General features: G+C 46.3%; 1 protein-coding gene across 3 annotated transcripts in view; it reads right to left on the reverse strand.

The window, feature by feature from the left end:
* Positions 1 to 17,142, reverse strand: part of LOC129179522 (dynamin-1-like) — a 43,188-nt gene that overhangs the window by 7,549 nt on the left and 18,497 nt on the right. For all 3 annotated transcript variants that reach the window (XM_054772849.1, XM_054772851.1, XM_054772850.1), the window contains 5 exons: positions 16,649 to 16,660; positions 16,466 to 16,579; positions 12,407 to 12,516; positions 2,394 to 2,505; positions 2,305 to 2,316 (listed from right to left, as the gene is read on the reverse strand). In XM_054772849.1, the coding sequence (XP_054628824.1) occupies positions 2,305 to 2,316; positions 2,394 to 2,505; positions 12,407 to 12,516; positions 16,466 to 16,579; positions 16,649 to 16,660 (360 nt within the window). The remainder of the gene's footprint in view (positions 1 to 2,304; positions 2,317 to 2,393; positions 2,506 to 12,406; positions 12,517 to 16,465; positions 16,580 to 16,648; positions 16,661 to 17,142) is intronic.

Raw genomic sequence — 17,142 nt, forward strand, 5'->3', positions numbered from 1 at the left:
AAGGTATCGGACGTTTCGCTCCTCATCCAAAGAGCTTCGTCAGCGAACTAATAAGTGTTGGTAGCCTAGGCCTTAAATACAGTAAGAGTGGGTGGAATTGGTGTGCCAACACCCTCCTCCTATTGGTTCCTTACACTAAGCCTGGGCGGAGTTGTGGTATAATCCTCTCCTGACATTAGCACCTCCGATAAAAGGGAAGTGTCGCTCCCTGAGTTGGGTATGAACGAGTCTGATACTGACTCATTAGCATCTATTGTTCTGGCTCGGCCCTGGCTCCACCTCATTTGCAAGACTAAGAGCTGTGGGTTTCGGTCTCAGTAACCTGCTGAACACACGGTCCAAATTAAACCTCAAACCACCATTCCGATTCAATGATGGGTTCTGTTCTTTGACAAAAATAGCTTCCTTTACTCCTCTTTCAAACCATCTGTTTTCTTTGGCCAAAATCTTTACCTCGCTGTCCTCAAAAGAGTGATTGGTTGCTTTAAGGTGTAGATGTACTGCTCATTGAGGCCCACTAGAATTGTCCCTGCGGTGTTGATAAAGCCTTTTTTGGAGCATTTGCTTAGTTTCCCCAATCTAGTGCTCTTTGCATTACTGTGAGGTTTAAATAAGGCAAGCCTCCTTCAAAACACTGTGTAATGATGTTCTAATCATGTGCACCTGAGGTGATACACCTGTATGTGATTTTAGCCATTTTAAATGGGATTGAATGTGGGGGTTTCCTAATTTATTCCTCAACAGAAATTGCATTTATTTAAAATTACATTTTACAGAAAGTTATAAAAAATCTTTTTTCAGTTTTATTTGTTTAGGTCAATTACTTGAATCTCTCAAGATTGTTAAATTTGATATTAAATATCCATATGACCAAATATGTTAGAAAACACACAGGCTTCCATAGGGTGTCCTATTTTTTTCACATGACTAGTTCCATTCTATCAGGTTATCTCCTATAAGAGCTAGTTCCATTCTATCATGTTATCTCCTATAAGAGCTAGTTCCATATATTATTCCATATAATAACCAGTGTAATAATAAATAAATAATAAAAAATAAAAACAAGCATGACAGAACAATAAGTATAATAAATAATAAATAATAAAATAATTTTAAAAATAATAAATAAATAAATAAGATGAAGACAAGCATAGTAAAGCAAGTTCAAGATTCTTCTGCTTGTATTTAGCAAACATCAATTGCTTGTGTTGTTTGTCAATGTGCTCATCTCGGTACATTGTTTGAGTTCCTTACTCAATCCGTTCTATGATTTCATTGGGCATACTGAAATGCTGTGGCTTTTCAGCCTTGTTCTGGCATAGAAGTGGTTTCACTTTCATTTTCCTCTAAGATCATATTTCTCCTCTATTATAGAGAAATACTGTATGAGGTTTTTGGCAAACAAGTTATTGTTAACTTGATGCATTATTTTAGCAGTTTGAAAATGTACTAAATCAGCACATTTGAATATGTGTGATTTTAAAAATAAAGGGTTTGTATGTTGTCATTATGAATGATCCTCACCCATCTTTTTTGCAGTACATTGAGTGAGTGAAGATTGCTTTTATTTTATTTTATTTTAGAATGATATCTCCACACAATACGTTAGATATGCTCACACCAAAGAACAGTGATTTTACATCAAGAACAAATTTTGCTTTATTCAATATTGAAGTATTTCTCGCCACCTTTTGTTTTATATTTTTGATATAAGATTTCCAACTCGTTTTTTCGTCTATTGTGATCCCCAGAAATGTATTTTCTTTCACTCTTTCAATATCCACACCGTCTATTTGTATTTGGTCGTATGTCTCCTTTCTGCTATTTCCAAATAGCATTATTTTGTTTTACTTAAGTTCAAGGATAACCTGTTTTTATCAAACCATGTCTTTAATATGACCATTTCATCCTTGACCTTTTTAATGAGTTCTTGTGTGCTTTCCCCACAACAAAAGGCAGTGGTATCATCCGCAAATAATACCAACTTTAAATCCTTTGTCTCTTTACAAATGTCATTGATGTACAAATTGAACAGTTTTGGTCCCAATATGGACCTCTGGGGTACTCCACGCGTAATATTTAAACTCCCAGATGTGTATTCTCCTAGCTTTGCAAATTGCTTCCTGTTTGCTACGTCGCTTTTAATCCAATTCAAGACAAATCCTCTGATTCCGTATCTTTCTCATTTTGCTGTTAAAAAATTATGATTAATTGTATTGAAAATGCTAGAAATACAATACATTTTGTATGTCTGTCAATGATGCTGAGCACTCAAGTAGTCTTGAGTGACAGAGGACAACTCACCTTGTCTTTATCCTGCAAAGGAAGGCAACAATCTCATATGTTAAGAGTTAAGAGGAACAATTCAATTGTGAGGCGCTGACGAGGAGTACCACGCTGCGTTCAGGGTACACGCCAGCTCGTAGAAAAGATGCCTTCCAACTGTCCACCTCCTCCTGAGACTCACTGGCCAACTCCAGCTGACGGTAGTCTTTATACACGTTCCTGAAATGTGCACATGTACACGCTCATACACACATACAAGATGTGGACATTTGACATGAATAAAAGCAACATTAATTCATACTTTTCAATTCTTTGCGGTCAACATGACTACCTGAAGTCTGACTGTCGTTATAGCACGCATTGTTGAAACTGCCAACATTTGTTAAAACCATTATCTAAATGACAATAGAGTAATCCATCATTTATCATACTTAACTGGCTCCAGACTTGACTGTGATAAAAAAAATTCCACAAAGTAGGATTCCTTTTTTATAAATGTAATATTTTTGTAGTTAAGCATAGAAAACCTGTTTACAACCTCCTAAATACACTTTTTAGCATTATTAGAGCCCTCTAGACATGCCATAACACCCCTATAGTCACCTTTACACTCCTATTACCCAATATAGTAGACATAATAAGAGAAAATAAGACATAGAAAACCTGTTTACCACCTTCTACATGCACTATTTACCATGATTAAAGCCCTCTAGACACTAAATAACACCCCTATAGTCACCTTTACACTTGTATTACCCAATATAGTAGACGTAATAAGAGAAAATAAGACATAGAAAACCTGTTTACCACCTTCTACATGCACTATTTACCATGATTAGAGCCCTCTAGACACTAAATAACACCCCTATAGTCACCTTTACACTTGTATTACCCAATATAGTAGACATAATAATAGTAAATAAGACATAAGGGACATCAATAAGTCTTGTGCTCATGTGTGTTGCTGTAAATGTGTTCCAGTGATAGGGAAACTGAGTGGGGGGTGGAGAGGAAGTGACGTTGGAGGTTGAGTTTTAGCTTGGCGTAGGTTACGGCTGCAACAGTAGCCTGTGTTAGGGATTATTGTGGCTGTTGTGAGATCATTCAAAGCTGCAATAAAAGCCTGTTCTGGCAATTAGGTCTGATGCTCTCACTAAACATTACAGAAACATTACTGATACCTAGTGACCAGTGTAGAATACTACATATCGTTACAAAGTCTTTCAATGCCTCTTCTGAATGCCTTTTTTTTCTGTTTTACTTCATTTAGACATGTTTACGCTTGAAAATGCTTCATTTAGGCAAATCATTAGTACAATTACCCCTCCGTGAATCACCACCTTACCGTGGTGGAGGGGTTTGTGTGCCCGAGTGATCCTAGGAGCTATGTTGTCTGGGGCTATATGCCCCTGGTAGGGTCTCCCAAGGCAAACAGGTCCTGGGTGACGGGCCAGACCAAGAGTGATTCAGAAGACCCGTATGAACAAACACACAAGGAGAGACCGCACCTCGCCCGGAAGTGGGATACCGGGGCCTCACCCTGGAACCAGGCCTGGGGGAGGGGCTCGCAGGCGAGCGTCTGGTGGTCGGGCTTTCACCCGTGGGACCCGGCCGGGCTCAGCCCGAAGAAGCCACACGGGATCTCCCCCCCGTAGACCCACCACCTGCGGGGGCAAGCATAAGGGTCCGGTGCATTGCGTTTTGGGTGGCGGTCGAGGGCGGGCACCTAGGCGACCTGGTCTTCGGCGGCCAAATCTGGTTCTTGGGACATGGAACGTCACTTCTCTGGCGGGGAAGGAGCCCGAACTTGTGGGAGAGGTTGAGACATTCCGACTAGATATAGTCGGACTCACCTCGACCCACGGTTTGGGTTCTGGATCCAAACTCCTCGAGAGGGGCTGGACCTTGTTCTACTCTGGAGTTGCTGCAGGGGAGAGGCGGCGAGCTGGTGTGGGCTTATTAATAGCCCCCTGGCTCGGTGCCTCTGTGTTGGAGTCATCCCCGGTGAACGAGAGGGTAATTTCCCTATGCCTTCGGGTTGGGGAAAGGGTTCTGACTGTCGTTTGTGCGTACGCGCCAAACGGCAGTTCAGAGTACCCAGCCTTCCTGGAGTCCATCAGAGGGGTGCTGGAGAGCACCCCAACTGGTGACTCTGTCGTTTTACTGGGAGACTTCAACGCCCATGTGGGCAATGACAGTGTGACCTGGAGAGGCGTGATTGGGAGGAACGGCCTCCCCGATCTGAACCCGTGCGGTGTGATGTTGTTGGACTTCTGTGCGAACCACAGTTTGTCCATCACAAACACCATGTTCCAACATAAGGATGTCCATAAGTGCACATGGCACCAGGACACCCTAGGCCGCAGGTCTATGATCGACCTTGTAGTCGTATCATCAGACCTGCGTCCGCATGTTTTGGACACACGGGTAAAGAGAGGCGCTGAGCTGTCAACTGATCACCACCTGGTGATGAGTTGGATTAGATGGCGGGGGAGGATGCCGGACAGACCCGGGAGACCCAAATGTGTAGTGAGGGTGTGCTGGGAACGTTTGGCAGAGTCTCCTGTTCGTCAAGTCTTCAGCTCTCACCTCCGGCAAAGCTTCTCCTGCATCCCGGGGGAGGACGAGGATATCGAGTCCGAATGGGCTCTAATCCGTGTCTCCATTGCTGAGGCAGCCGATCGGAGCTGCGGCCGCAAGGTGGTCGGTGCCAGTCATGGCGGCAAGCCCCGAACCCGATGGTGGACACCAGAGGTCAGGGCTGCCGTCAAGCTGAAGAAGGAGTCCTATCGAGCATGGATGGCTTGTGGGACTCCTGAAGCAGCTGACGGGTACCGGCAGGCCAAGCGGCACGCGGCTTCGGCGGTGATCGAGGCAAAAACTCGGGTGTGGGAGGAGTTCGGTGAGGCCATGGAACACAACTTTCGGTCGGCCTCGAAGAGGTTCTGGCAAACCGTCCGGCGCCTCAGAAAGGGGAAGCAGTGCCCGGTCCACACTGTTTACAGTGGGGACGGGGGCCTGCTGACCTCGACTGAGGATATAGTTGGGCGGTGGAAGGAATACTTTGAGGCCCTTCTCAATCCCACTGACATATCTTCCATAGAGGAAGCAGAGACTGAGGATACGAACGCGGACAGTTCCATCACCGTGGCTGAGGTATCTGGGGTAGTCAAAACGCTCCCCAGTGGCAAAGCTCCTGGGGTGGACGAGTTTCGCCCTGAATTCCTCAAGGCTCTGGATGTTGCGGGACTGTCTTGGCTGACACGTCTCAACATTGCGTGGAAGTCGGGAACAGTACCTCTGGATTGGCAGACTGGGGTGGTGGTCCCCCTTTTCAAGAAGGATGACCGGAGGGTGTGTTCCAACTATAGGGAGATCACACTCCTCATCCTCCCTGGGAAAGTCTATTCCAGGGTGCTGGAGAGAAGGGTACGACCGTTAATCAAACCTCGGCTTCAGGAGGTGCAATGTGGTTTTCGTCCTGGTCGCGGAACACTGGACCAGCTCTACACCCTTGCAAGGGTCCTGGAGGGTACTTGGGAGTTTGCCCAACCGGTCTACATGTGCTTTGTGGACCTGGAAAAGGCATTCGACCGTGTCCCTCGCGGTGTCCTGTGGGGGGTGCTCCGGGAGTATGGGATTGGTGGCACGCTACTACGTGCCATTCAGTCCTTGTACAACCGGAGCAGGAGCCTGGTTCGCATTGCCAGTAGTAAGTCAAGCCTGTTTCCGGTGAACGTTGGCCTCCGCCAAGGCTGCCCTTTGTCACCGATTCTGTTTATAATTTTCATGGACAGAATTTCTATGCGCAGCCAAGGTGTCGAGGGAGTCCAGTTCGGGGGCACTAGGATCTTATCTCTGCTATTTGCAGATGATGTGGTCCTGATGGCCTCATCGGGCTGTGACCTGCAGCGTTTACTGGGACGGTTTGCATCTGAGTGTGAAGCTTCTGGGATGAGACTCAGCACCTCCAAATCCGAGGCCATGGTTCTCAGTCGGAAAAGGGTGGATTGCTCCCTCCGGGTTGGGAATGAGGTCCTGCCCCAGGTGGAGGAGTTCAAGTATCTCGGGGTCTTGTTCACGAGTGAGGGAAGGTTGGAGCGTGAGGTCGATAGGCGGATCGGCGCAGCGTCTGCAGTAATGTGGTCGCTGTACCGGACCGTCGTGGTGAAGAGAGAGCTGAGCCGGAAGGCAAAGCTCTCAATTTACCGTTCGATCTATGTTCCCACCCTCACCTATGGTCATGAGCTTTGGGTCATGACCGAAAGAACGAGATCGCGGATACAAGCGGCTGAAATGAGTTTTCTTCGTAGTGTAGCGGGACTCACCCTAAGAGACAGGGTGAGGAGCTCGGTTATCCGGGAGGAGCTCAGAGTAGAGACGCTGCTCCTTCACATCGAGAGGAGCCAGCTGAGGTGGCTTGGGCATCTAGTCCGGATGCCTCCCGGACGCCTCCCTGGTGAGGTGTTTCGGGCATGCCCAGCCGGGAGAAGGCGCCGGGGAAGACCTAGGACACGCTGGAGGGATTATGTCTCACAGCTGGCCTGGGAACGCCTTGGTGTCCTCCCGGTGGAGCTGGAGGAGGTGGTCGGGGACCGGGAAGTCTGGGCTTCTCTACTGAGACTGCTGCCCCCGCGACCCAGACCCGGATAAGCGGAGGAAAATGGAATGGAATGGAATAAGTACAATTACCTTAAATATGCACAGTTTCAACTCATAATAGACCATATCCAACCACAAAAAAAACATTTATTATTTAATTATTATTATGATCATTATGTTTTGTTAATTAATATATTTAAAAAAATGTGTTAAGAGTGATGCCTCAAAATTTGAAGCACGAAGTAGCAAGGGATTACTGTACAACGGAAGGCAAAAGAAAAAAATCTTTTTCAACTCATCATGAAATAATAGCAACAATAATAATAAGTTGCGAAAAATACATTTCCATTATGGAGGTCACAGAGCATTTTTTTTAAGGTTTAGCATGAAACTAGCCGCTGCAAATGCAATGAGGACTTTTATTGTATGTATATGCAGTTGTTTTTATACAAATGCCAAAGGCAGTTTTGCATCGTCTGCCACAATTGCTTGCAGGGATTTTATCTTTGCCTGGAGGAGCTGTCATGCTCTGTGTGTTGCTCTGCTGCCCTCTGTTTGTTCTGTGTTGCAGCACACGCCCTTAACCTAGACCCGGCCTTAGCCGACCCGTGACAGGAGCAACAACAAATCATGCGGAAAACGGCAACATAAGGAGGCAACGTGGAGAGCAGCCACAGCCAAATACCTACAGAGGGTGAGGCAGATCCTGAACAGTCAGCTAAATGGAAGAATAAAATCCAGGCAATTAACACTATGCCCTGCCAGTAATTGGATATGAAATGACACTAGGGTTGGGCATCGTTTGAATTTGAACAATTCCACTTTGTAATGATTCTCCATTCCGACGAGTTTAACAGGCAGGGTGATAAAAGTCCGAGGTTAAATCCGAGGCCATGGTTCAAGTGGGAAAAGGGTGGGTTGGCAATGAGGTCCTGCCCCAGGTGGAGGAGTTCAAGTATCTCGGGGTCTTGTTCACAAGTGAGGGAAGGTTGGCGCGTCAGGTTGACAGGGGAATCGGCACAGTGTCGGCAGTAATGTGGTCGCTGTACCGGACCCTCGTATTGAAGATTACCCCCTCCTCTATGTTCCCAACCTCACCTATGGTCATGAGCTTAGGGTCCTGACCAAAAGAAGTTGATGGTAAATACAACGGCTGAAATTAGTTTCCTCCGTAGGGTAGCTGGAGTCACCCTAAGAGATAGGGTGAGAAGCTCGGGGCTGAGGGTAGGGCTGCTGCTCCTTCACATGGAGAGGAGCCAGTTGAGGTGGCTCGGGCATCTAGTCCGGACGCCTCCCTGCTGAGGTGTTCCAGGCATGCCCAGCCGGGAGAAGGCCCTGGGGCAGACCTAAAACACGCTGGAGGGATTACGTCTCGCAGCTGGCCTGGGAACCTCGGCCTTGCTGTCCTCCCAGTGGAGCTGGAGGAGGTGGCCGGGGTTCAGGAAGTCTGGGCTTCCCTACTGGGACTGCTGCCCGCATCCCAGACCCGGATAAGCAGAAGAAAATGGATGGGTGGATGGATGGATGAATGAGTGATACAAGTTTGCATTGTTGAGGCTGGGGTCAACCACATCAGACAGGGCCTCAGTTGCATGCTGCAGGAATAGTGGATTGGAACATCTGGACCAAATATGGACTGAAGCTTCCAGAATCAAGATGGCAGATGCCACCATAGGTGGTTGAGAACAACCAGGCTCAAGATCCTGTGGGACAAACTGGTGATGGCCAAGCAGCCTGACACAGTGGTGGTGAATAAACATCAGAAGACAGCAGTGATGATAGATGAAGCAATCCCCAATGATAGCAACGTCCTGAAGACGGAACACGGGGTCAGAGCACAGGGGGCAGTCACTCCCACGCTGGGTGGATGGTTCCATCAGATACCAGGAGCAACATCTGACATCTCCATCCAAAAAAGCACAATACTGGGAACTGCTAAGATCCTGTGCAGAACCCTCAAGCTCCCAGGTGTCTAGTAGAGGACCCCATTTTGAAGGAGATACCGACCGGGTCAGCGAGGAAACAATTTAATATATACACTGCCACCCCAAAAAAGGAACACACCATCCGTAGTCTCATTAGGAGCATGCCCCGACGTTGTCAGGCATGCGTACAAGCACGTAGGGGCCACACAAACTACTGAGAATCATTTTGTGTTGCTACAATGACATTTTGGCAAAATGGACCAGTCTGATACATAATTTTTTCACTTTGGTGGTGTCTTGTGGCTTTTCCTCCCAGATCTGTGTGAGGGCATCCCTGAGCTGCTGTACAGTCTGAGGAGCAACCTGGCGGCGCCTAATGGACCAAAACATAATGTTCCAGAGATGTTCTATTGGGTTTAAGTCAGGGGATCGTGAAGGCCATTCAATTGTTTCAATTCCTTCATCCTTCAGGTACTGCCTGCATACTCTTGCCACGTGAGGCCGGGCATTGTCGTGCATTAGGAGGAAACAGGACCTACTGCACGAGCGTAGGGTCTGACAATGGGTTCAAGGATTTCATCTCGATACCTTATGGCAGTCAGAGCACCATTTCCTATAGAGGTCTGTCGTCCCTCCATGGATATGCCTCCCCAGACCATCACTGACCCACCACCAAACCTGTCATGTTGAACGACGTTGCAGGCAGCATAACGTTCTCCTTGTCTTCTCCAGACTCTTTCACGTCTATCACAGGTGCTCAGGGTGAACCTGCTCTCGTCTGTGAAAAGTACAAGGCGCCAGTGGCGGACTTGCCAATTCTGGTGTTCTTGAGCAAATGCCAGTCAAGCTCCACGGTGCTGGGCAGTGAGCACAGGGCCCACTACAGGACGTCGGGCCCTCAGGCCACCTTCATGAAGTCTGTTCCTGATTGTTTGGGTAAACCTTCTTGCTGCAGCACGTGTGGATGTGCCATCCTGGAGAAGTTGGACAACCTGTGCAACTTCTGTAGGGTTAAGGAATCGCCTCATACTGCCAGTAGAGATAATTATGCAAGCCAAAATCAGCACGAGTGGAAAACCAGCCAAAAAAGATCAAGAGGGAGAAACTTGAAATGACCTCCACATGTAAAACCAGTCCTGTTTTGAGGGTTTTCTAATTGTTGCCACTGAAGTGCACCTGTTGTTAATTCCATGAACACCAATACAGCTGAAATTTATCAACGAGCTCCTCAGCTGCTTAACCAACCAGAAAATTATCAGACAGGTTTAATTAAATTCATGCCAGGTTAAATAAAAAAAGTGTTCCTTTAATTTTTGTGAGCAGTGTATATACATACCACCAGGATCTACAGCAGGGACATCGGAATGTCATTGGGACTGGAGAAATGTGGCCGAATGGTAACAAAGAGAGGGAAGGTAGTCCATACACAGGGCACTGCACTCCCAGGGGGCAGAATAGTAGATGTTGAGGAGAGCTACAAGTACCTTGGAATACCACAGGCAAATGGTAACCATGAAGAGGCCACAAGGAAAGCTGCAACGGTCAAGTGTCTGCAACGTGGAAGGCAAGTCCTGAGAAGTCAGCTCAATGCAAGAACAAGATCCGGGCAATGAACAGCTATGCCCTGCCAGTGATCATATACCCTGCTGGGATAATAAGCTGGTCAAAGGATGAAGTTCAGACCGCAGATGTTAAAACACGGAAGCTGCTCACCATGCACGGAGGGTTCCACCCCAGATCCAGTATCCAGAGGCTATACGCTAAGAGCAAAGAGGGAGGCTGAGGATTAGTGAGCATCAGGACCACTATCCAAGACGAAACATCCAAGCTCCACGAATACATCAGGAAGATGGCCCCAAGAGATGAAGCACTTAGTGAATGTCTCAGGCAGTGGAAACTGGAAAAGAAAAAGTTGGAGGAACCACCATGGAGGAAAAAACCCTGCATGGGATATACCACCGACAGATAGATTCAAGATTCAAGATTCAAGAGTTTTTATTGTCATATGCACAGTAAAACTGGTGGTTCTACTATGGAATGAAATTCTTTTTCTGTTCATTCTCCCAAAAAAGAAAGAAAGAAAAAAAGACAAGAAAATGAATAAGAACATCTAAAACATAAATACCAAAAAATTCAGCAACAACAACAGAGGAGACATTAATACAAATAAATAAATCAATAAACAAAGTGCTATGAGTGTGTGCGCGTGTTGAGTGCTTCGTTGAGAAGCCTGATGGCCTGTGGGTAAAAGCTGTTTGCCAGCCTTGTGGTCCTGGACTTCAAACTCCTGTAGCATCTGCCTGACGGTAGGAGTGTGAATAATGAGTGTTGTGGATGTCCTTGATGAGGTTGTTTGTTCTTCGTAGGACTCGAGATTTATAAATGTCTTGCAGTGAGGGGAGGGCTGCCCCAACAATGTTCTGTAAGGTCTTGATCACCCGCTGGAGTGCCTTCCTATCACATGTTGTACAGTTACCGTACCAGACAGTGATGGAGGCGGTAAGGACACTTTCGATAGTGCATCTGTAGAAGACAGCTGAGGTGGCGGATCTGAACAAGTCCTACCAATGGCTAGAGAGGGCTGGACTGAAGGACAGCACAGAGGCGCTAATCATGGCAGCACAGAAGCAGGCCTTGAGCACCATAGCAATACAGGCCCAGATCTACCACACCAGGCAGGATCCCAGGTGCAGGCTGTGCAAAGAGGCCCCTGAAACAGTCCAGCACCTAATAGCAGGGCGTAAGATACTGGCAGGAAAAGAATACATGGAACGCCATAACCAAGTAGCCGGTATAGTGTACACAAACATCTGTGCAGAATATGGACTGGACACCCCTAGATCTCAATGGGAAACACCCTCCAAGGTGGTGGAAAATGGGAGGGCTAAGATCCTGTGGGACTTCCCAATACAGACCGATAAGATGGACATGATGATCATGGATGAGCAGCAGAGGACAGCCATTGTGATGGATGTAGCCATCCCCAATGACGGCATTATCAGGAATAAGGAACACCAGAAACTAGACAAATACCAAGGAAGAGCTGGAGAGAGCCTAGAAGGTGAACGCAACAGTGGTGCCCGTGGTCATAGGAGCGCTGGGGGCCGTGTCCCCCACACTGGAGTAGTGGCTCCAGCAGATACCTGGAGAAACATCAGACATCTCCGTCCAGAAGAGCGCAGTCCTAGGAACAGCTAAGATACTGCGCAGGACGCTCAAGCTCCCAGGCCTCTGGTAGAGGACCCGAGCTTGAGATGAACAGACAACCTACCAAGACCACCTACCCACCCCCCATCTACCAGGGGAGATGGGGGGTGGGTGAGGGAAGAAGTTTTTTTTATATATGCGCCATCTGTCTCAAGCGGTTGTGTTGAGAAGAAGAGACTCGAGTAGAGGGACAGGAAGACGATAAATGAATGAGAAGACAAAGCATCACTAATTTTAATTATGCTGTTATACTAATCCTTTTTAAAATCATCTTGTCAAACATTACTAAAAGTATTTTAACATGCAAGAGAAATATTTCCGTTGTTAAGTTACGTTGTAAAGTCAAAATGGTCATAAAATACACACACACACACACACACACATACCTGTGTTCAGTGTTGAAGAGAGCAAAAATGTGCTTGCTGGACATGAAACTCTTCTCTATGTCTTTGAGCTTCAGATTATCAACAGGTAGCATGTACTTCTTCTCCTTCTCCTGTGAGGGGAGAACACACACTTGACATCTTAGTAAAAGTTGACATGTGTGATATTCCACACAAGACACATGAGCTTTAAGAATGATTAGTGACCCTTGTCGCTGTGCTGGTTGTGTACGATTTGTATAGACTGGAAGGTATCTCCTTCCAGATGGGGTTCTCTACTAGAGGTCTGGGAGCTTGAGGGTTCTGCACAGGATCTTAGCTGTCCCCAGTATTGTGCTCTGAATGGAGATGTCAGACGTTGTTCCTGGTATGTGATTGAGCCACCCACCCAGCGTGGGAGTGACTGCCCCCATTGCCCTGACCATGACTGGCACCACTGTTGCCTACTCCAGACCACCGGTCCATATTTGGTACCGATGTTCCGGTACACTATTCCTGCTACCTGGTTGTGCCACTCCATGTATGCCCATCCTGCCAGCCTCTTACCCTTCTGTGTTGCACTGTCTCTTCGCCTTCTTTGCACCTTGGGTCCTGGCCTTTTCCAGCCACTGCTTTGTTATGATGTCAGCCCCTTCTTCAATTTGTGGGCGGTACATGCCATGCAGGAGCTTGCCGATCCATGACAGCCCATCTGGCTTCTCCTCCCTACAGGGATGCTGTTGCCTGAGGCATTCAGCTAGCAGGTCATCCTTAGGATCATCTTGATGTATTCTTGGAGTCCTGTTGTTTTCTCCTGGACAATGCCATTGACACTCACTAGTCCTCAGCCCTCCCTCTTTTGAATTGGGGTGGAAGCATTTTAAGGAGCTTGCGACTTGTTGATGTTATACAGTTTCAGGCATTCCAGTATCCATGTGTGGGGCATTGAGTCGCAAGCTGTCTTGTAATCAATCCAGGCAGTGCACAGGTTGGTGCTTCTGGTCTTACAGTCTCATGAGATTGCCCTATAAACCAGTAGCTGGTGTTCGGCTCGCCTGGTCTTATTAGCAATACCCTTCTGTGCTTTGCTCATGTATGATCCATATGCCTATTCACTTTGGCTGCCACCATACCTGATAGGAGCTTCCATGAGGTGCTGAGGCACCTCATGGATGGTACTTTCATGGTGCTGTTCCTTTTTGGGGGTCCTTCACAATGATCCGTCCAACCTTGTGTTAACCATTCTGGGTGGATCCCCAACGTTAGCAGCTCATTTGTGGTACCAGCTCTTCATCTTGGACAATCCTGCTTGGATATCTGCCGTTGTTATGATTACGGGGTGCTGTTGTTATCTGAGTTGCCGCAGAACTTAATGATGTTTTCTTGCCGTAGTGTAATTGTTCCCCAACACCTGACACCTATATACTGTACACACACACACACGCACACACTTCTGATCAAAATTTTGAGACCAGTTGAAAAATGTCAAGAATGTACATTTTGCACTTTTCAATCTTAAGGAGGTTCTTGTCAGGATTAGCATGCTGCTCTGCTGCCGTCTTCTGTTCTTTCGTTGCAGCACATCCTACTCACCTCCTGGGGCCCTAATTGAAGCACCTGCAGCTCATCTGGCACCTTTCTTATACCACAAGCTGACATCCGTTTGGTGCCAGATTGTTGCCAACCGTGCCAACACAGGCTCCTCGCTGCAGTGCTCCACAGCTCTAGTTGTGCTAAACCTCGAACTTGCCATTGCTAATCCTGTCATCTCCCTGCCTGTCCTTCTCCCGGCAGCGTGAGTGTTTTTCTGTTTAGCATTGTGCCTGCTTGGTTTTCAGCAGTGTCTTTTGTTCTTGTACTTTAGCATTTCTTTCTGCCTGATTTCCGGCAGGTCTCTTAGTTTAGTTACCTATTTTTCCCCGTGTGTATTCCGGGTGATTTTCTGTTTTGTATCTTTCTACTTTTTGCTATTTATTACTCCTGCCTCGTAATAAATAGTCCTTTTTACCACATCCTGCTCTCGCGTCTTGGGATCCGAATTCCGGCTGACGCCAAACCTTAACAGTTCTAAGTAGAGCTTCAAAATGCATTTCTTCAAAAGCAGACATGGGTTGGAACGTTGGAAGCCATCAAGAGCGTCAAGGGAGAATAAAACAGTCTTCCACCTTTCAATGTCCCATGTTTGGTGCTCTCCTGCTAATTCCACACCTTGAAGGACACGAGCCCTTTGAAGACGTTTTTCTTCTTGAAATCCTTCTCTGGCAGATGCCGTCTATGGTTATCGGACTGCACTTGGCACCAGTACCAACTTTCATTTGGGCCGAGGATGGTCCCGTGTCTTGACGGACAGCCAATGGCATCCTCCGCCTCACTTGTTTTGATCTACCACTTGACTTTTTTGTTCCATGAGCCTCAGGATGTGTGAAGAAGTTTGAAATGATCGTTTTACTGCGTCCAACCTCAGCAGCAATGGTGGTTGCGAGAGAGAGGCTTCGCTTATGCAACGCAACAATCCCACCGCCTTCAAAGAGAGAAAGCCTTTTTGCCTTTGCCATCAAGACATGGTGACAGTGTGAATAGCTGACACTAAATCACATTCAGTCCACATTTTTACCAACATTTTGCCTTTTAAAGACTGTGCTCTTCAACTTTTGATCAGCTGATAAACAGCCTATTTCACTTTAATGCTTCTTTGCAATAAATTACTTTTTCGTCTCCCTCCCATTTCTTCTTTTTGCATGTTGAGGCTCTACTTAGAACCTCCTTAAGATCCAACACAGAATATCAATTGCAATTTTTCAATTGGCCTTAAAATGGTGATCAGTAGTGTATATACTGTCATGTTGTGTTCTGCTCTGCTGCCCTCTGCCGTTTATGTGTTGCAGCACATCCCTGAACATGACCCGGACTTAATTACACACACCTGCAGCTCATTACAACCGGCCTACTTAAGCTGCAGCCAAACTCCAGACCAGTGCCAGATTGTACTCCTTGACTCCCTGACCACCTGTTTCCTGTTTCCTGTTTCCTGTTTCCTGTTTCCTGCTACCGCTTTGTCCGGCTCCCTGCTACCTGTACCTACCTGCTTAGTATCTTGATCTGTTCCTGTAAGGTTTGCCTTCAGTATTTTTTGTTACCTTCTAGCATTTTTTCCTTGCTGTTAGTGTTTTTTGTTGTTGATACCCTTGCTGGATTTTCCTTAGTTGTACTTTGTATTTTTGTGTAGACTCCTTTTGTATATTAAATTTTCCTTTTTGTATTTGCTCTACGCTCACTTGTCTGCTTTGGGCTCCTACTCCTCGCCGTGTCCCACGGCAACTCGTGACATATACAGTGTATTTACTGTAGTACTCCCTCATTTATTGTGGTTAATTGGTTCCAGACCTGACCATGATACGTGAATTTCTCAAAGTAGGATTGTTTCTTTCTAAATGGAATATTTTGCTAATTAGTGCATAGAGAACCTGTTTTACTGTTGCTGTTTTTTGATGGGTTAACTATGTTTGATTTTATTTTTATTTTGTAATTATTTGGAGAACACGGCAATATCCCCCCAGGTGGTGGAAACTAAAGGTTGCTGGCTGCACTTGGGACTGGTCCAAAATATGTAAATGACGAGGACTGCATCTGTTCTATCCATCCATTTTCTATGCCGCTTCTCCTCATTAGGGTCGCGGGGGCATGCTGGAGCCTATCCCAGCTGACTTTGGGTGACAGGTGGGGTACACCCTAGACTGGTCGCCAGCCAATCGCAGGGCACATATAGACAAACAACCTGCATCTGTTCTCGTCTGGTAAAAACAATTAAAAAAAACTTTAGAAGGCCACGTTTTTGTTATATATCAATCTTTTGATCTGCCACAGTAAAGTTGTACATGTAAATGAAAATACCTCAAGGTGAGGACTTTTCTAAGCGATTTTTAGGTGATATTAATTACAATTAATTAATTACAGATGATAATTAATTATTCTCATTTCTTGAATCTCTTAACAGAATTATTATTCATATATTATTATTAGTACTACTAATGTATTATTCTTATTAATGTAATATTGTATGTGTGTGTTTTTCTGTCCCGTTACCTCGTCATCTTTGTACCAGGACAACGTCTCAGCAGTCAAAACAAACCAGTATTCTTTAGCTCCGCCCTTCATGATGCCGATATTATTGATGGTCAGCCAGCCCTTACGAATCACCTGTTAGGGAGGTGAGTGATGATGTCATCAACACATCAGCAGAGCGTCCAGACCAAGTGAAGCACTCACCATAATCTCATCCTGCCAACACAAGAAAATTAAATGAATTAGACTTGTGCTGGTTACAAGGTATACCACGCTATGAAAAAGTCACGCTTTCAAAACCACTAAAATTATGCGTCAAAGCGCTTCGACAATATGAGAGAAAGTGGAGGTTCAGCACGGCCACTACGTGCAAATACTGTGCATGTCCAGTGTTAGTTGAAACTGGGCTGCCACAGGCGTGAGCTGCCTGGTTAGCACTGAGCGGCGCCAGTACGACCGCGCTGTTGTCGGTGGACATGTTAGTGCACCAAATGTCGAGAGGTGATTGAAGTGCGGGGAAGCATTTATGCTCCTCGCAACAACCACGTAACGTCTCAGTTGCTAACAACAATCACGTGACCCGGAAATGCAAGTTTGAGGACTGGTGCGACCTGCCACTATGAAGTTAAAAGAAATACAGTATATTCGATTGCATCTTCTTGATTGCATTTATTTGCATTTTGCTTTGTTTCTTTGAA

Source organism: Dunckerocampus dactyliophorus, chromosome 4, assembly GCF_027744805.1.
Source record: "Dunckerocampus dactyliophorus isolate RoL2022-P2 chromosome 4, RoL_Ddac_1.1, whole genome shotgun sequence".
NCBI lineage: Eukaryota > Metazoa > Chordata > Actinopteri > Syngnathiformes > Syngnathidae > Dunckerocampus > Dunckerocampus dactyliophorus.